Genomic DNA, 20,907 nt, shown 5'->3' with positions numbered 1-20,907 from the left:
TAATACCAGGAAGATTCCAGAAATCCTCAGCTGAATGTGTGGGAGCTTGAATGACAGACTGGGCATAACTAATTTTACCAGCTTTTAAATTTTCATCCCATCCTCAAAGAAATGGGATTTATACTGATTTGTTCTCTGCTGAGATGCTGCTCTTCATATGAAAAGATTTTTCTTCTGTAACTTTCAGTTAATTGCAAGTGAAAGGGAAAGATATATTGACTTTGGCTGAATGTAATCAGAACTTTGACTAATTGCTATAATTTTGGAGATTAGGACAGAAAAATCTGTTTGCAAGCATTGTTGTTGGAAGAATGACCATACTGGATTAGGCCAAACATCCACAGTGTACAATATCCTGTCTCTGGACAGTAGCCAGTAACAGATTCCTAAGGAAGAGCACAGGAGTGGGGAAGCACGTTGTTTTACTTCCCTAGGACACTCTCTCACTCTTTAGCAGTTGGTGGCTCACAGATTTTCTGAGCCAGTGTCAGTGTCTTTAAATTTTTGATGCAGGAGCCTCTGTAAATTTGAGCAGCCACAGCATCCTGCGGAAAGATGTTCCACAGCTTAATTAGGTGTTACACGAAGGTAATGTCCAAGCACCGGACTAAAGTACCTTCTGGTTAGAGACTTCCAGAACTGTAATTAATGCTTCTCCCAGGATATGTTCAGATGGATATCAGCACAGTTAAGTGGAAGAGGCATTCATCTTAGGCTCCCTATTAAATTTATCATGAATTAATGACTTTACTGTATCAGCTCAGTCACAGCAACTGTGTGGTTTTAGCCAGCAGCAAAAACATGCCGGTGCTACTAAGTGTGTGTTAGGCTGTGGCTGTAATTGCATTTGTCACAAATTCTGGGTATGTGCAAGGAGCACTGTCATGGATCAGCTGACATGAGAACCGGTATGAGCTTGTCTTAACTTGATGAGTTTGAGGTCTTACAGAATTTAGTTTCAAGTGTTCTTGTAATGAGAAGTCAGAACAGATATTCGTGGGTAGTAAGCCAAGCCAGTGCACTCTAAGTTGTACACTTCTCTAGGATGTTTTCAGTATATCATGATAGCAGGAAATACCCAGAGTCTTTTTCCATTCTGTGGAAGGTTGTGAATCATGTGTATGAGATGCAAAGTCCTGGCCAATATTTGAATTCCGTAACATTAAAAAAAGAGAAGTTAAATTGTTACATCATGTATTTTGAACACACTGTGTTCGGAATCATCTGTTTTGAAGGATGTTTTCATTCTCATCTCTGACTTTCCTGGCTGAGTAATGTGAGTTACCTGCTGCCGGTAGGTGGAATAACCCAAAGTAAAAGCCCATAATTGATTACGGTCTTAAATTCTTTCTGTACATTTGTTTAGCCAAACAGAAATTACCTGAATGAGTTGAAGTGCTTAATTTTAAAATTTTGGAAATAAAATAGTTTGAGCATTTTCATTCTCTCTTTCAGGCATTCTTAGCATATGTTATGTTTGTTTATTTTTTTATTTGTTTACTTTAAATTGTATGACAGAAGTATGTGTTTCTTTTGTTTTGGCTCACTAGAAGTACTTTTCAAGGAAGGTGAAAGCATGCCATTATGTTCAGAATTATTTTCCATCTCCCTCACAGCTTGCATTGTATACTGTGTATTTCTAATTTTGATGGGCCAGTATTGTTCCTCATTAGTAATAAAGCATTTTTTGTGCAAGAAAATGGGAATGATATGAAGAAATAAAATTTACTCTTGAAAGGTTTTTTTTGTTTGTTTTTGAGGCCTTTGACCCTGGCACCAGTAACCTACCTGGGAGGTTGCATAGCTGTGAACTAAAAATTACATTAAGGATCCTACTTTCTGTAAATAGTGGCATTCACTGAATCCATATAGTAAAGATTAACTAGCCATATTGAACATGCTTATTCAAAATAATAATAAAACAGCTACATCCTTCTGCCAGTGCTGGTAATCTGCCAGTTTTACAGTGATTCTTATGAGAAGGTAAAATTAATATCCTTTTACTCTCAAACCTCTCAGTTGGTATTTTATCCCATAATTCTCAGCCCTCTCCTGGAGTGCAAGTGTGTACATAGATTGTCCCCTCTTCCAAGTACCTGTTCCAAAGAACATCTTACTATTTTGTTTAAACATGCAGTTAAAGTAGTGACAGGTGAGTGCTGAACCTTCTGTGACTTGAAGAAACGATGACCATTTATCTGCATGTTAAGCATTTGGTGGTGAGAAAAGGATCAGACAAGCTGCTTAATTCTTCTTGTTCTTTCAGCAGCTTGAACTTTTTTTCCCCTTCTCTGGTTTGCATGTACTGTGTATGTGCTGATGAGGTGTTTTTCAGCAGGTGCTTCCTCGTGTAGCATGCTGGATTGCCTTGCCTTTGGGACAGCATCCTTTCTCCTGTCCTGCAGTTTCTGTGTTTTAACTGCCTTTGTAATTCCAGCAGCGATAGTTCCTGAAGAAATCTCTCTTTCTGTGGCTTTGTTAAGCTGACACAATCGAATGCATGTGACTTCTCACAATGTGATGAATGGGCTCTTTATGCAGCCCTGAAACCCTGTGCTTGACTCTTCCCTTTTGTAGTTTAACCTGTCAGTGACAGGAGGTAAACAAAAGAACCATTTTTTTTGTTACATTTATTTCAGTCGTCGGGTTTTCCTGTGCTTGGGTGATGATTCCTTTCATCTTTCATGCAGTTGAGCTTTCATGAGTAGTGCAGTTGTCCTGTGTGGCACCAAAATGTGCCCATAAAGTGGAGGCTTATTGCTTTAAAGTGCTTGAAAACCTGCAGCAAGGGTTTGGGAGGAGGTCTGTGTAGTGCTCAAGTTATCTGAATGGGCAGAAGAAATTTGGGTAAATACTTGTCTGAATTGCTTCTCAGGGAGCGTGGGCTTTGACTTCAAGTGGAACTTAGCTGACCTCTGACGGATTTCATGATATCTCCGTGTACCTACAAGAGTCTTTCTAGAGTGTAAATACCAAAGTGACTTGAAGAAGAAAGGCAGAAGGATGTAACAATTTCAGGTACAAACCAGAATTTTTAGAGTAATTAAAGGTGAGCAAATGACTTGAGGCTTTTAGCTTGAATCACAGAACTTAAAGCCTTTTCTGTTACAGAAGTGTGTATGTATTATCTGAAAAAGCAGACTACAGAAATACTTTTGACATTGACAGAAAGGTGCAAGTAAGTAAATGAAATGGTCAGACTCTCTTTATGGTACATTCCGTCTGAGTGAAAGATTGAGGTGTTAAGTTTTGAAGGTCAAAGGTAGACATTGTAGTCTTTCTGAAGCTGATGTTTTTAAATTCTGATTGCCTGAAATTTTATCCTTTACAGATCTACTTGCAAGTTTCTTGCTCGGTTTGAAACCATTTGGCTTTATTTTCAGTCTGGCATTTTGTTATTGGTACTTTGGAATTATGATTAAAAACTTGGCATCTGCTTCTTTATTTTCCTTCTTCTTGCATTGCATTGCAGGTTTTGTTAATAGAGTCTGTCTTCTGAGAGTGAATGGGAGAGGCCTGGAAAAACAAAGTTTGAGGTCCCACCAAAACATATTTGCTTTTGTTTTAAAGCAGATTATGTTCAAAATTTGTTGTTCTGCGGATCTCTTTACCACATCTTCTTTTCCTCCATTTTTTGCAACTCTTGGGAAGGAGTGTTATTTCTTTAAAAGCATGTGAGACGACATTATACTTCAAATCAAAAGATCTTAACATCTGAATTTATCCTTCACTTGCTGTTCTAAGCACTGGAAGTAATGTGTATTTTACTCAGACTGCCAGTCACTGAAGTAAGTGCTTGAATCTAGTAAATATGTTTTTTGGTTTTTTTTGTACAGCAAAGCATTTTTGGATGCACAGAGCAGAATATCTCCAAGTATTCCCACTCAAACAGTACGAAGATACGTGATACATTTGTGGAGATAGTTTCCAGGCTCCAGAGGCTTGAGTTGGTCAGATGCTCATGCACCCTCCACTGACAGTTGATGTGCCTGAGTTATTAACAGACTTTAAGAGCTTGAAAGTCTGCAGAAAAGACAAACAGTGGTGACCTAATCAGCCATGGGTAGGCAGTGCCCAGAAGGCTGGTAACGTGTGCGAATCAGCCGTGTCTTTCTCTCTCTGCTCTGTCTCCCAGAAAACTCTCATTGAATTAACAAGAAGCTTGTCATAGGTTATGGCTTGTTGAGTTGCAGCTGGGTTCAACTATCTCCTGTTAGTGTGGAGTTTCAGCTCTTTGGGAGGGGAAGTGTTGGTACTCGAGGGTTTGCTGCCTGCCAGCGGGTTTTGTAACATTGCCTGCTGTGCTGTGTTTTGAAACTAGGAGAGGGAGGGAGTAGTTTTGTTTAGCATTCACTGGCGCAACTGTTTCCCTGGACAAGGGTTAGATTCCATGGGCTTTGCCTTTGTTCTCCTGGAGATCATATCTTTCTGATTTGGGCAGCAGTGGGGGGAAGTGTTGGCCTCTCACAGTGATATAAGAGGAAACACTGTTGTACTGGTGGGTTAACTTGCATCTTCCTCCAGCTGCTTTAGATTGATCGACTCTGCTCTGATGTTAAGTTCGGCATACACTTTCAGTCTCTCTTTGTTTATTTTTTTAACAGAGCATTTATTTTTCCATAAGCCCAGCATGCTTGTTTTCTTTTCCTGCTGTCAGGTTTAACAATGGCAGAGGAGCAGGAAAAGGCACATGAGACTCTTCTGCAGTAGAAGCGATTTCTACAGGCTCTCCCCCAAAGGGTGCTGATGAGCACATGTGGGCATTGAGGCCTGTGGCCCTTTTCAAATACTAGGCATTGACAGAAAATCAGTAGTTGCTACTGCTCGGAGATTCAACAGGACCTTTTCATCTGAAGATATTTAACAAGGGAGCAAGTTCTAATAAGGGTGTATTAGCAAGGCTGCTGAAGCCAAAATTTGACTTTGTCCTAGGACTACTTGCTACATGAGTTTTGAATGTTAGTGCTTGTTTTTAATGAGTGCCAGCAAGCAGCCACCCATGACCAGTTGTATAAAGCTGTTTCCAAGTGCTATGTTAAATGGACTGTATCTTTTATAAGAAGGTGACCTACAAAGGAAAAATACTAAACTCCAGGAACCCCCTAGTACTTAACATTTTGACCAGCAGGCTGAACGGGTTTTTGGCACAATGCTAATGTAAGACTTTTTTTAGTCCAGTGACAGCAAACCCAGCTTTGCACATCCTGCTTAGAGGGTCAGTATAGTTAGCCTTTTTGGAAACTGTGGTGTGGCTGTGTTTACAAAAGCCTGTCAGAATGTGAATTCTGAAGGACAATGCTGTTATTTAGAATGTATGCAGGAAGTTTGGGGAAGTTGGGGAAAGTTTTTTATGGTGCTGTTCATTTCCAGTTAAGTTCTTCCAATCCAAAGAACATCAGCTGATGAAATTCTGAGAATTGTGCAACAGGCTTTCGGGAGAAGTGGTGTGGCACAGCAGCACCTATCGCTGCTTCCCCCTTACGAAAGGCTGGTTAATAAAAGTCAGTTGACAGAATGGGCACAGAGGAATTGCTGAAAAAAAGCAATCCAGGGAGCTGAAAAGGATGATACAGGACTGTGATTAGAAAAATAACATTTTTATATTATAGCCTTGAACGTATCTTTGCCATTATGCTGAATGCTCTCGACTTACTGAATCTGGCGTGCTGCCCCGAGGAACATTAAATGACTTGAATGTCATGTTAAGCACTATTAATCATTCATCTGATGAGATCAAGATAAACAAGAGTCACGTCTAGACTTTGTGACTTCAGTTTAATGTGGGGGATAACAGTGATATTGTAAATGCAGCAACATATGTTTTCTAACTTGCATTTTAAGAAGAGAATAGTGTATAAGTACCGTGCCGTATAATATCCCATGACTCAGTGTTAGTCAAGACATTTGGGTTCTCTGAGCTATCTTGCCTGTGTTACAGTGATATGTAACCATAATGTGTTCCTACCAAGGCAGAGAGTTTTGTCAGGACACGTGTAAAGAAGAGAGTGCGGGAGTGATGTCAGCAGCTGAAGGAAGCAGCAAGAATATTAGAACAAATTCAGACTGCATCACTCTTTGGAAAGTCCTGTGATGGTTGGTTTAGGCCAGTGGTGACATCTTGATGGTGAATTCGCATCACAGACAATTGAACTGTGAGACATGTGAGTTCATTAACTCCAGAGCTTAATACTACATAGGTATGTGCATGGTCAGTTAGGCTCTTGGGTAACTGAGTAATGACTGTCTGAAAAGGAACTCTAAACCAGAAGACTTCTGCCCTTTCTGGGGTTTAGGAGAGTTTTATTACAGTTACCAATTGTCCTGGTTTTGGCTGGCATAGAGTTAATTTTCTTCCTGGTAGCTGCTACAGTGCTGTGTTTTGGGTGTAGTATGAGAATAACATTGATAATACACTGATATTTTAGTGGTTGCTAAGTAGTGCTTACCCGAAGTCAAGGACTTTTCAGTGTCACCTGCTCTGCCAGTGAGGAGAGGCACAAGAAGCTGGCAGGGAGCATGGCCAGGACAGCTGACCTGAACTGTCCAAAGGGATATTACATACCACAGAAAGTCATGCCCAGTATATAGACTGAGTGGAGTTGGCTGGGAACTGCTGATCAGTGCTGGGGGACGGGCTGGGCATCAGTCAGTGGGCGATGAGCAGTTGCATTGTGCAACACTTAACTGTCTTGGGGTTTATTCCCCTCTCTCTCCTTTTTATTGTTATCATTACAGTAACGTTTTTTTCGACTGTTAAACTGCTCTTATCTCAACCCACGCGTTTTACCTTTTTTCTGATTCTTCCTATCCCAGTGTGGAGGCAGGCAGAGTGACCAAGCGGCTGTGTGGTACTTTGTTGCCATCTGGGGTTAAACTGTGATGTGGTGTTACTGCTTAATGTGTGCACTTCTTCAAACACCATGCATGCAACCCAGAAAAACTGGAATTTCAGAAAGAGCAGTCCTGAAAGCTGCAAGAAGTTTTGAGAATACAGCAGTCTGCTGAAGTGATCATGAGTTTAACTTTGCTTAATCCATGCCTAACTGGGTTCTTCGGCTCCTTGGTAACTTATGAATGCTACTAAGAGGAGGGCTGTAGATCATTTGACATCCAGCTGACGTGTGTTGAAGACAAACTTGGCCTTGCACATGTTCCACAGAACATGTTCTGTAGTAGATCTCAGTAAAATGGGAGCTGATGCTCCCTTTGTTTCTGTTGCAAGCGCTTGAGCTCCTGAAATCCCCTGGTTATCTGCACCAGCTTCATTATCTACTAGGAGGGTCACGTAGCAAAAAAAAGTGGGTAATTTCTTCTTGATTAGTACTTGATCAGCTAATCAACCCAGGGATCAGAGGTGTGCCAGTGCCAGTGTAAAGGAAGATGAGGGTGAGGGAGAAAAGGACCACTTTTGACGGAGTAAACTTCTTAGGTAGCTTCATTCAGATTTGATTTATGTTTGTTTGCACACTCTAATGAACACAGAGAGATGACACTTTCTGAAGTGATGAACCAGAACTTACTTGTCCTGTGTGCAAACAGCAGTCATGTGCAAACTCTGAAACTTTTTAGAAATCTTTTAAACAGACATCAAGAAACTACAGACCTCAAGAAAATTAACTTACTGCTTGAAGTCCAGAGAACACAACTTTGGAGAAAGGGGGAAAGTGTTTGTGGACTCTTATTCTGCAATTGTGACTTTACTTCTGACAGGCTTTTCCATAGTAAGGACATTATTAAACAGTGTGTCTGTTAACAGATTTGAGAGTGATAGTATAGAAACTGTTAATCTATGTGAGAAGGATAAGCTGTTGTAGTAGACAAGATAAGTATAATGCATTTACTAGAGCAGGTTTTACTGCACTTTTCTCTGTAACAGGGTCTTTGGCTATGTGATCTGACATTTTTGGACTGTATCCAGGCAACAAATTCTTGTACTAAATGTAAACTTTTTTACCTTCTGTGCCATTGCTATAAAAGAGTGAGATTTTGTTCCTAATCTTATTTAATGATAGGCACTGTGCATTTGAGCTCTTGGATTTCTTGCTCTTGTTTGCTCTGGGTTCTCTAAGGCTTGGTTTTGGTATCAAACCTTTTTGATCCCTAACAAAATATACTCTGAAATTCTCGTTTAGATGATGTGTTGCCCAGTTCTCTGTACAAAGTGAATATAATTGTCTGATTTCTCCCTCTTTCTTTTACATCCTTGGCTATCACAGTTATCACAAAAGGAACAGTAAAACTTCACAAAATAAAGTGGACATGGATAAACCAGTAAAGCTGTTTTCTTATGGCCACTTTCACTTGTCCTTCAGATTTGGTTTATTCTCTGGTACCATTAGTCAAATCAGATTGTGTTTATATGTCTGTTTTATAATTTCCATCTCAATAGGTATATCTGTACTGGTTTTTAGTAGCTTTAATACTGTGAGTTTGCAAAGGGAGTAGGATTAAAACTGGAATGATTGCTTGGCATTTCCATAGAATTAGGAGTCCAGACCCATTGGAGCATAAGTATCCAGAATTATGGATACTGTCCTTGATTTCTGATTTGTGTGAACGACTGATTGTCCCGCCTTGCTGCATTTGTGCCGCAGAAAAATGACAACTGATGATTGCAACAACTTTGCTTGTTACAAAGAAATGAGGAGTTTTATTTAAAGGTACTCTAAAATGCCCTGAAGACTTCACAGAATTATTTAGTCAAAATTTGAGACACTTTTAAAAGAAAATGAGTAAATTAGGTGACATAAAAGAACATCTGAAACATTAGCTGAGTGAAAATCCTTTTGGCCTGTGGTCTAGATACTGCAAAGTCAAAAGTTATTCTTGAAAGCACTTGATTCAGGATATACCATACCTCCTTAAAAATGGAGTATCAGAGGTTTTTTTTCTGGGCTGCCATTTTTTTTGCATGGTCTTAAGCAAGTGATATTATTTACCCAATATGTTTCTCATTTTAAAATGTGATTCTGTGGGCAGGACTTAGGAATAGTTGAAAACAAGTCCTAAAGCATATGCTTGCTTATGTTGTTATGGTCTGGAATTATTGTTGAATTTCTGACACGGTCAGCCAAAGAGGAGAGAATGTTGGAATCCTAAGATATGAAAGAACATGTCGCAGAAGGAATTTTACAATACACCTGCTGAACAGAAGAGTGGTATTCTTTTCTTTCAGTCACTGTCTGAAGAACTGAAGGTCAGTAGACTCCTTCAGTTTTCCAAATGAAAGCTGGTGTTGGTGTTGCCCTCCCCTTTAGATTCCTGGCTTTCAAGAAGCACAAGTCATTGTTCTTTCCAATGAGATGTTACGGGAAGGAGTCGAGAGAGGACGGATGTTCCAGAACGGACCTTGTTTTGTCTCCTTAGTGTGGAAAGGACTAAGAAGCTGAGCTTTAGTTTTTTTCCTTGAATGCTAATTTTGCAGTTTAATGGCAGGAAGGAGATAGTAAAATCAATTCCATTTTCTGGCAGTCATCTGGACTGTGTGTATGATATGAATTCCTTTTATCACTAGAAGAAGCTCAGTAATGATTTGTTTGTAGGCACATTGCCAAAATGCAAAGATTTTGGACTAGTTCATAAATAGCTGTGCTCTTCAAGCTTTACAGTCTGTTCAAATTTAAACCTTTCCATCATTCTAGAAATGGGAGTATGTGCAGAGGGGGAAATGAACATTTTTTGGCTTTGAGTCACTGTGCAGACTGCAATGAATACAGGCTTTGATTCCATAAGGGACCTTTTTTCCCTTCAGTCCACCGAGTTTTGTAAATTGAGGATTACTAACTTGCTCACCCCATTTGAGCTGGTTATTGTGTGGTGCTGGGGGAAGGAATTCTAGGGTAGCTAAAATACATCAGAACTGAAGCACCAGCCTTGCTTTTCCATAAGGCATTCCCTTGGAATTGGAAGGCTTCTTCAGTTTCTAAGATTGTGCAGACTCTCATGAGCATCTTATGCAGACGTCCATGGCAGGGGGGTTGGACTAGTTGATCTTTTAAGCTCCCTTCCAACCCAAACCATTCTGTGTTTCTGTGACCTTGAGTTAATTATTTATAATATTGAAAACTGAGAATCCTAACCAGAGAGCTCCATTAGTAGAAAAAAACAGTAAAATTAACAGTGTGGTAAATAATGTGAGTGAATATTGTTGAGTCAGAATGAAACTGAATTTGTTTTTTATCCTTGTGCCTAACAGGGATTGTGCCTGTTTTAGTAGGATGTTAAACCTATTTACATCTTGATGTTGCCTGATACCTTTCTTGATAGAACTAATCTAGGCAGTGTGATTGTATTTAATACTGTCTTAAACTGCTGTAGAATCTGGTTAGAGCTGATCAATATTTATATCAATCATTGCTATGAAATACGAAATATTACTCAGAGGGGCTGTTCACTGGCAGGATAAATGAAGGTGAATAGGCAGTATGAGGGACATGGTTTGTCCTCAGAGATTTTTTTAGTCAATTAAATTTTCCTAGTTTGGACAACTCTAAAGTCGTATGCAAAATGCAAGGGATGTATACTGTGTATTACCAGAAATTGCATTCTGGATAAGCAGAACTGGGTCAAGACCTATTTGATGGTGGGACCTCTTTGAAAGATGGAGCTTTAGTGTCTACTGCAAGCCTTGGGTACAAAAGCAGATATTAGCATGTCATTTCTCTCTCAGAAAAACATGAAATATTGAAGACTCTACCCAGCTCACTGTAAGCTGGAAGAAGTCTCCTTTTATTTATTAAAAACCTAAAATTTTAAGCAGCTTATTCAGTTAACTTGTTGACGGAAGCAGTTAATAAGGCTTTACTCTAAGGAGAGAGCTGTAAAGTGGGACAAATGCACAGCCACATCTGAACTCTGAATCAGAGTTCGGGGCGTTAACCTGGACATTACTGCTACTGCTTTGTAGGTAAGGTATGAGGGGTTATACACCACATTCTCAGTCACTTCGGATGGCGTTATGGATACAGAATCTTGAGTTTAAAGTTGTTACCCTTGATAGAAGGGAAAAAGAGTGTTTTGGGAAATATGGAGGAAGCCAGTCTTCGTATGGATTGTGGAGCTTTCTGGGTCATGAGGTGAGTGGCAGCTTTCTGCATTAAGTCTGAAGGGTACAAAAAGCTCATTTTCTTTTTTCCAGCTTTCTCAGATTTGTTTACCTTGGAAGCTGAAGTGTTGAATGGAGTCTCTGATGGGCCATGAGCACTGTAGTAAGCAAACAGGAATGTAGGACTTCTGTGCCCCCCCTGCTTTTTTCCTAAATGGGAAGCTAGAGTGTATCATAATATGTAGATGATGTGATAAGTCACCATAGGGTAGAACACTACCAAACCTCATTTCTGTAAATTTATTAGTCATCTGTACCAGCTTGATGTCCCCTCTAAGAAGATTGTTTTAGGTTTTCTTTTCATAATTTTCTTGGTACACCTTGGGGATATGGGTATTTCTCTTTATCTGAATTTTGCTTAAAACTCTGCTGTCTGTTACCGCTTTTCTTTGTTAACTCGCCTTTGTGTAACTGGCAGAAGTTTTGTGCTAGTTTCTGAAATACCTTGAAAATCAAACAAATGAGTGATTGTCTATTACTGGATTATGAGCTGAACAGAAATGTCAGTCAAACAGAATAGATCTTCAGATTTGGGCTGAAAGTTGAGGTGAAACATTTATAACAAGGTAAATGGATTCCTCTCCTTGACTTACTTTTTATTACCCTAAAATGCCAGATATGTTAGAGAGGCATTAACACCGAGATAGTGTTATTGAAACATAAAATGGGGAGTAATCCTTCCCTAGAGGTGGGTAGGCTATAAGCCCCGGACTCCATATCTGGCCTTTAATGAAGCGTAACTTGCAGAGGAACACTGCCTGCTTCCAAACCTGGTGAGAACACATGCAGAATGGATTAGACATCTGAGTCGTTCTCAGATACCTCAGAATGTAATAATTTTTTTTTGCTTGTCCTTTTGAATTCCCCTCCTCAGTGCTGTACAAGGAAAGACTTCTTTATTTGCCAAGACCTCAAATTGTAGTTTTGTATGGAAAACAACATCACCTTTCTCTGTTCATCTTTCTACAAAGCATTTTCTCTTGTTTTTTTTTCTCCCCCCCCCCCCCCAGTGTTCTGAGGATTGCAAACACAACGATGAGTCACCTCAAGAAGACGAAGGGTTTATGGGCATGTCACCTCTTCTACAAGCCCACCATGCTATGGAGAGAATGGAAGAATTTGTGTGTAAGGTAAGGGCATGTGGAAACTGCCAAACTAGTTTCCTTTTTTAGGAAGCTCCATGGGCAGCAGGCTATACTGCAGCATCTGTGCTGCTGATGTGAGGAAGAGGAGGTTCACACCATCTCTTGAATGAGCATCCCATGTTCTAACTAGAAATACTACGGTGTCTCAGGATCTCAGTCTGTCATATATGATTAAATTGTAAAGCATGGAGCAACAGGGATTACAAATGAGACTCTAAAGCTGATCATCCAACTCAGGTGTGTTTCTCGAGAAACACTAGTGAGTGCAAAGCAGAACAAAAGCCTTCTGGTTCAAGGCACTTAAATTTACAAGGTCATTTTGCCCAGGTTTTGTCAGACTTGCAAATATTTTGCTTTTCCAGCACTATTTGCATCCATTGTAGGATAAGCTTTGTCCCTGACTTGAAAACAATGCTATATTAAAACCATATCCAAGTAAATCCATTGTAAATTTTGTAATTGTTGACCTTGGCTCAGTTTTTGCCACTTTGAGAGCCATGGGGCTGTATCAGTCTCTGGCCCTCCATCCTTGCTGAAAGGAATGCTGCCCCTTTATACACTGGTTCCTGCTGTTTTTATGCACTATTTTTGATGTTTTTATAGAGGAACTGTAGTTACTCGGTGGGTTTTTTATGTGTGGGTTTTGCTGGTTTTTTCTTTTGTTTGTTTGTTTTTTTACTATGCATCTCTTGCTCTTCTAAAATGTTTTGCAGAGTGGATTGTGTAAAATTAATTCCCTCCTTCTGTTTCTACCTCAATTCAAATTTTTGGTGCATGAAGTAAACCAGTTATTTTCTTGTTAATTGTATTCAAGAACCCAGTCTTTAACTGGGTTGGTTATTCTGAATTGCTTTGTTTTGCTTCCATGCATGAGTGTGGAGAATTGATTTAAAAACTCTGGGCTCTTGTTGAAACTGAAATAAGAACGTAGCCTTTTAAACTCAGTGTTTCAGGAATCTTCAGCCCTGCTCCTGTAATTCTAGCCAGCCGGCAAATCCAAGGAACATGGCAGAAACAACCCCGGTACATAAAGCAGTTCCCTGATCCCCCTCTGCTTGGCAGTGCTGCTTCTGACGCCCAACTGAAGACTCCATGTGTCTTGTGTTACCAAAGCAGTGCTAAGGACATCCATGCACACTCATTTCATGTGGAACCAGCCGCAGGAATAGCTGTGTGCACATACACTCCCTCCCTGTTTAAAGAAGAAATTTGATGGAATTGAGTCACCAACCTGTTGCTTTAACTGATCCGTTACCATTTCTTTTGTGAGCGTGGGAACATTTTTCTCCAAGCCTTGAATAAGGGGTTGGACACTCGTTGCTGGGCTCTTGCCCTTTCATGCTTTCTGTCCCCTATTAGTGCTGATGATGGGTAGCTTTTTTTGCTGGACTGCCCCAAATGCTAGCAGATATGTAGTCAGGTTGGCTTGTGGTGGAGGAACAGGTTTATTTATTTCTTTGAAAGAAGTAGGTGTAGGCTTCTTCAGTTAAATGGAAAAGATGACCTGTAAAATAACAAAACCTGGAAATTAAATGCTTTTCCTTCATTAGCAGTAAGAAAAGCCCAATAGCCTTCCTGTTCGATGAAATGCCAAAGTATTTCTTTCTCTGGTGGTGCAGTTCAGCTTCATAATGATAGTTTTGAATAGGGAACAGTGACTAAACCATTATATTTCAAGTGTAAAACCTTTTCCCCAGTGATGTCCCATCAACTCTTTTCTGTTTTCTGTACTCACAGAGTAACACTTCTACTAATATGAGTTTTCTTTGGCCATACATTGATGGCACTCAATTCGCTGCATTTAACCAAAATCTTTTAACTTCTAGGTATGGGAGGGCCGATGGAGGGTCATTCCCCATGATGTTCTGCCTGACTGGCTGAAGGACAACGACTACCTGTTGCATGGACACAGACCACCCATGCCTTCCTTCCGGGCTTGTTTCAAGAGTATCTTCAGAATACATACAGAGACTGGTAACATCTGGACACATCTTCTAGGTATTGTCACCTTGCTCTAATCTAAACCAATGCCAGTTGGTTTCACTGCTCTCAAAGAGGGCAAGATAGAAAGGGGTATGGTGTTGATCGGCATTATTGTTCCACTAGTAACCTGTTAAATTAGCAGGCTGGTATCCCTCTCCTAATTTTATCCCACCAGAGTTGCATGGGACTTCCTTAATCATGGCATATAATACAAACAAATGCATTAAAAATTGCCTAATTTTTGATAAATTACTGGTAGATACTTCTCTTCCAAGAGTGTAGGTGTTAACTGAGATCAAATTTCTTACCACAAGAACATGCTTATGTTGCAGCTTCTGTGACCGGTTTCAACTTGTGAGGAGCCTTGAAGGGGAAGGGTTTCTTTGAACTTTGCCCTTCTCCTTCTGCATTTTGCAACAGATATTTTATTGTTGTAGTTGTCGGGCATTCTTGCTAAACAAGTGAAGATACAGGGTCTGTCCAAGTCTGAGACAGAGCTGTGGTTGGAATGTGTAACTGAAGTAGGGCAGCACTCAACTCTGCACGTGCTGCTGGCTGTTAGGCAACTCCTGTGTTTAGGAGTCCTATACACTACAGTCATGCTTTTAAAGAAAAGCTTTCAGTTTGCATGAGCTTGACACCTCTCTGCCTTGCTGTTTTTCAGGATGTGTGTTCTTCCTCTGTCTGGGAATCTTCTACATGTTCCGGCCAAACATGTCCTTTGTAGCACCTGTGCAGGAGAAAGTGGTGGTTGGATTGTTCTTCTTGGGAGCCATACTCTGCCTCTCCTTCTCATGGCTCTTCCACACAGTTTATTGCCACTCAGAAGGTGTTTCCCGGCTCTTCTCCAAGTAAGTGCCTAAGGAGCAGGGGGTAGGCCAAATAGGAAACAGGTGGGAAAACAGGGCTGGGATTTGTGCCTGGAGCCCCAGTGTGGGAGTTGTTCATTTCATGACTGCATGTACTTTGGAACAGAGTTTAGCAGAGATTTAATGCAGCTTCTTCTAATTATAGTTTGTTTCAGCATGAGTTTTTGTGCTGTCATTTTAGTCTTAAAACTCCATCATTTTCTGCTGTTTGGCAGACATGTGCTTGCATCTTGCTGCTGTAAGTAATATACCTTGAGCTTAGTTGCAGGACTTGGAATTTTTAATGCGTCTGTCACTTCTTATCATTTCAACTATTCTGACTAACTTTAAATCTTAAACTTATGTAAGACAGTTCCACAATGCATATCAAGATGTCTTGGTCTTCTGGTTTTACTTCATGTTCTTTTTTGGCTGGCTGCTAAATATCTCATATTTCTTAAGAATACTCAAACTAGACTCTGTAATCTGCAAGACCACCTTTAGAGTAACCCAGCTATCAAAGTCCCCTACTGAAAACTTAACTCCATCAACTTCTGTAGGCATGTTTTGTCAGGGTAGGGTAAAAAACAGTGGCTGTGGGTTTCCTTTTTCACACTGGTGTGTAGAAAAACAGAGTGGTTGAAAAATTGCAGCACTTTTTTGCTGCGCTCACTTAAGCTGATAATACACTGATAACTAACTGATGCTTGTCAGACACTGAAGGGTTTGCACTGGCTGTGCTCTCACAACATACTGTGTGCCCCGTGTTTAGGGGGCTCTTGTGCTGTGTTTTACCTCATCGGAAACTCAAATTTGAGTTTTCCTCAAAAAGCTTTGGTCTAAAGGTTACTGAAGGTATTGCTGATGGCTGGCCAAAAATGGCCTTACTGGCTGTCTGCCAAGGGAGTCCATTACCATAGGAGGGCACTGGTGAAGAGTTGCCATCAGGAAGTAAGCTGCAACAGCGAAAGTAATTTCGTTTTGCAGTGAGAAGTAGACAGTTGATCTACTAAAGAAGGGCGTGGGGGTGAGAGGATTTCCAAAGGTTTGCATTTCTTATGAAACTGATTTTTGTCTCCTTCTAGGCTGGATTATTCTGGCATTGCACTTCTCATAATGGGCAGCTTTGTACCATGGCTGTATTACTCCTTCTACTGCAACCCTCAGCCTTGCTTCATCTACTTGATTGTGATCTGTGTCCTGGGCATCGCAGCCATAATTGTCTCACAATGGGACATGTTTGCCACCCCTGAATACCGGGGTGTAAGGGCAGGTAAGACCTCAACTTAACTGTTTGGCTACTTGGCTGCCTTTCCTCCTTCATACTTGCCACTTGGAAAGACTACCTTGGGAAGACTTAAGATACCTGATATTCTTGGATTGGGAGCCTGATGGGTTTGCTCTCAGGATATATTTTGTAGCCAGCTGGATGCACAGACAAGGGCTAGTGCAAGTCCTGGAAGTGCATTCCTGAAATGGACAGTAACACATGCAGCAGGAAAGGTAGTGCAAAGCATTTCTAGCTGTATCTAGCAACTTTGCTCCCAAAAAACGACTGACTGCTTGGTGTGTGTATGTGTACTTCTAATGTTTGTCTTGGTTTGGTAACACTAGGCTCAGACACTAGCAAATCATTGGATGACTGAACTAATCTGAATGATTTGCCTAGATAAAATACATAGTCAAGATAAAACCTATTTTTACTCTTTGTCAAAAGAACAAAACCAGATTTGGTTTCACATTCTGAGGTAGGAAAAAAAAGAAAGCTTAGGGGGCAGCTGTGGAATGTGCACACAGATTGGTTGAATAGTAATATTTCTTGTTTCCTAACTTGCACATGCTGTCTACAGTAAATCTAGATTTCCTGGACAAGTTACTGGTGTACCTTCAGAGAGTTCAGCTTTCCAAACTTAAAATCTCTGTATGGGTCATGAATATCTTCCCCCATGCCCACTTTTTAAAAAAAAGTTTTCTGTACTTGCTGCTCAAATCTAAACAAACAAACCATGTTTCTCTTACATGGCAGATCAGATGAGCGCAGCTGCCCCTTTTCTGTTTCCTAGGACCGCTTGTGCAGTGTATGATAAACAACCTCTTTGTTGTTTCTCCTTGTCTTGCTCTTGAGCGGGGATGGTGAAGTGAGGCACAGTCTGCGTGGTCTCAGTTCCCCCTACAGGCCGAGAGCAGTAACTGGCCTCACGTACACTGAAGCTGGCAGGAGCAATCAGTAAATGAAGTATTTTGGCGATCTCCTGGAACATATAGCCGAGTAGTTTCTGGTATATGAAGGAAGTCTGTGCATTCTTTAGCTTCCTTCCCAATAAATCTCCTCTGGGCACCTCCAGCTTCAAGGGCTGTCACCTTTCTGCTGCTTTGGCAAATACTGAGTTTTCCTTCCGTAGCTTTTGTGTTTTCGTTGTGTCCCTTTACCTCCACTGTGCTCAAACCTGACTCTCCCACATTTTCTTTACCTCCCAGGAGTATTTCTAGGTCTGGGTCTTAGTGGGGTAATTCCCACTCTGCACTTTGTCATCTCTGAGGGGCTCCTGAAAGCAGCCACAATGGGGCAGATAGGCTGGCTGGCACTCATGGCATGCCTGTACATCACTGGTGCTGCACTATATGCTGCCCGCATCCCGGAGAGATTCTTCCCTGGCAAGTGTGACATCTGGGTGAGTCTACGGAATGGCTGGGTGAGGAGACCAATGTGAAAGCTGGTTCCCCTTGAGGCTGAAGGATGTTGTGTCAGTGTTTTCTTATTGCAAGTATCAAACTGCTGCACCAGAAGCAATAGGTCTTCAGCGGCCAAATAACTGTGGGCTCTCCGAGCCTGGCTTTCCTGGTGCCTCTCTTCATGAGTTGTCACAACCTGGCTGATCTGAGGTAACTGCTGGTGTGCAAATTCACTCCAGCACATTTACTAGGCAGCTTTAACAGATGGCCAAGCAACTCTGTGAACTTGTGTGTGTGTGTGTGTGTGTGTTGTGGATCTTACAAACACATGTCTTTATCTTGCTTCTGTGCAGAATAGTACATGGTTATTTTGCTGATGTTTAGTGTGCTCTCTGGGATCTTCACCAGGACTGGCTCCTCATCTTGTGCAGCCAGTGAAAATGCTGGATAGATACGGTGGTCTTTGAAGGGAGAAGCGAAAGTGGGGTGAGCAAGAGGATGGGTGGGGGAGACTTGGTATGAGGGAAAGAATAATGAAGAGTGGAGGAGAAATACGTGGGGAAGATGTTAAGAAAGAAATTGAGTGAAGCAAGAGTAGAGATGAGGGGGAGGTAGACCTTTAGAAGGCCACTGTACTTCTACTAGCATAGTTAAGGCCCCTAAGGGCTAGAAGTGAGAATGAGGCTTGAGTTGTTTGAGTGGCTTTTGCACAGCACCAGTTTGCTTGGTGTGTTTAAATGGACAAAGAAAGCATTGCTCCTATAGGCTCCAAAAGCACTGGTGTACCACCAACTCTTTTCCAAGCTTTCCATGAAGCCTGCAAACACACATTTGTAGAAATATTTCAACAGCATAATCCATATTGGTATGGCTTCCCTCAAACAAGGGTGTGCTCTGTCATATAGCTCCCTAATGGTTTTCATTCTGCTGTACTCTAATCAATAACATCCTGGGCATTGGTTAAGAATATTTAGTTGTTCCTAGGTTTTAATATAATACCAGTTTTTTTCTGTCCTGTTTTGCTGTAGTAGAAAAGTAAAATAACAGCATTCAAAATCCATTTGGTAAAACTTACACCTGTGACCAGAGCAGAGTTTGTACCTGTTATCTGTATGAGAGAGACCTTTTTATCAATGAATCAGCACTGTGTCTTGTGAAGGGACTAGTTTTAAAAGTGTCCTGCTTAAGCCTTTTGCCTAAGGCTCTGAACTCATCCCTGTCCCTTCACAAAGATGAGTTGTAGCACTTATGTACTATATTTGTTTATTGACCAGCTGGTTAAGATGACTCTGAAGGGAAGGGGGTGTGTGTATGGGGGTGTGTGTGTGTGTGTAGAATTCGATTATTTGGCTAATACCAGGAGAGGGATGGGCTTTAACACACAACTTGGAGAACTCTGCAGCTCGTGGTGTGAGGCCCTGCTCCCTGTCACTGCGTCCTGCAGCGGAATGCGTGGCTTTTCGGGAGGCAGGGTGGCGCTGGAGCCCGGAGTGCCCTGGCTGAACTGGAGTGTTTTCTTTCCTGCAGTTCCACTCCCATCAGCTGTTCCACGTCTTTGTAGTGGCTGGCGCCTTTGTGCACTTCCACGGAGTCTCGAACCTCCAGGAGTTCCGTTTCACAGTGGGAGGAGGCTGCACAGAGGAGGATGGGATGCAGTAGAACCAGCCTTCAGCCCGAGGCCGTAACCAAAACAGCCGCTGGCGCGGCGAAGCATACAGGCTAGCAAAAGGAATACCTAAGAAGAGTCCACGTTTCAGCTGATGAGGCATGGAGCTTCATGGGGATTCTGACTAACCAAGATAAAATTCTATACCTCAAGCAATGGAATAAATCAATTTGAAGACCAGGAAATTCTGAAACCCTAATTTGTTCTTGGGATCTACAGATTGAGCTACAGAGGACCCTTTCCAAATCGGCTTCTGTTCATTGCCATATTTATTTGTAGGATTGGGGAGGGATAGCTTAGCAGTTTCCGGTTTTTTTTAAAAAAAAAAAGAAAAAAAAATCAAGGTTAAATTTATATCCTCTTGAAGGGTTCGGGCATTGATTTTAGATGCTCTTTTGGGAGAAAAACAAATTGTAAATAAGATTTCTAACTTTCTGTTTAAATAAAATTTATATAAATGTTTTAAACAATGGGTGGGGGGAAAAGGGTTTTTGTAAAGAATGCAACATGCAAGTACCACACACTGTTTCAATTTTGCACAAAACAAATGATTGCAGGAGGACCAGGTAAAATTCCCAGGAGTGAAGCACGTTGGCCCTGCAGATTTTCCTGGTGGCCAGCATGCCCTGGGCAATGTGGGGTCCTGGCCAGCACTTGGAGTAGGCTCAGTACATGTACACAAGGGTTGTGAGGGCTGCATCAGTCACGTTGTCGTCCAGGTCACAGTGCGAGCAAAGGTGTTTACTCGAGTAACTTGAAGGTACATCCCAAGTGCGTGGAACAGCTGCCTTCCAAGCCTGTGTGGCGTGTGTAGTTGTGGATGATGGATCTTACAGTTAGTTGTTTTGGTTCTCATCATATGAATCGGAGCATGGTGGGATAACTGCACATGAAATGGCAAACAGTCCAACTCCATCAGTGCCTGCCTATACCCAAAGGCCCCCGTTGAGAAGATGGTTGCCATTTGCTTTGTTTGGTCTGAAGAAATGATGGTAATAGACTTGTCAGAAGATAGTTGAGCATGTGAGGGGAAACAGAGGTGGGGTTAAGACGGACTGGAAAGAGGAAGCTGTGTGCTCCAGGACTTGGAGTTAACAGTTACTGCAGACCTCAAGCACATTACCTTCTCGTGTGTCAGGCTCCATATGCCAAGGAAGTTTGCAGGTTTTTCTTTTTAAGAGGAGTAAATCCAGAACCAGCCCAGTGCAGTTCCTTTTTTTTTTTCTCCTTAGCAAGGTCTGCTTCCCATCTGTGCTTTAGCAATGGGACTAATGGGACTGCTGGTATTTCTAAACCTAAAACTGAGAGTTGAGCTGGATTGCTGTGGAGCAGACGCACCTCCTATGTAAGGGGAGGCCTGTACCCTTCTCCTATGTAATTGATGTAGCTTGATCTTTGGAGCCCAGTCAGAAACCAGACTGAAGGAGAGTCTTTGGAGTCGTAAGATGAAACTTGAACGTTTTGTTTGTTATGGCACAGGTATTGCTT

General features: G+C 41.4%; 1 protein-coding gene across 7 annotated transcripts in view; it reads left to right on the top strand.

Annotated features, from left to right (window-relative positions):
• Positions 1-19,794, top strand: part of ADIPOR2 (adiponectin receptor 2) — a 43,095-nt gene extending 23,301 nt beyond the window's left edge. For 6 of the 7 annotated variants that reach the window (XM_027905814.1, XM_027905842.1, XM_027905837.1 and 3 more), the window contains exons 3-8: positions 12,115-12,234; positions 14,076-14,247; positions 14,897-15,083; positions 16,166-16,353; positions 17,559-17,752; positions 19,281-19,793. In XM_027905814.1, coding sequence (XP_027761615.1) covers positions 12,115-12,234; positions 14,076-14,247; positions 14,897-15,083; positions 16,166-16,353; positions 17,559-17,752; positions 19,281-19,412 — 993 coding nt within the window. In that variant the 3' untranslated portion in view covers positions 19,413-19,793. Of the gene's footprint in view, positions 1-12,114; positions 12,235-14,075; positions 14,248-14,896; positions 15,084-16,165; positions 16,354-17,558; positions 17,753-19,280 lie in introns of all 7 variants that reach the window. The other variant, XM_027905804.1, reaches the window with a different exon arrangement.
• Positions 19,795-20,907: the final 1,113 nt, after the last annotated feature.

This window comes from Empidonax traillii, unplaced genomic scaffold (assembly GCF_003031625.1).
Source record: "Empidonax traillii isolate 1590-97213 ecotype Southwest subspecies unplaced genomic scaffold, ASM303162v1 scaffold25:size3598162, whole genome shotgun sequence".
In the NCBI taxonomy this organism is placed as follows: Eukaryota; Metazoa; Chordata; class Aves; order Passeriformes; family Tyrannidae; genus Empidonax; species Empidonax traillii.
This window is presented reverse-complemented; position numbering and strand designations above follow the sequence as displayed.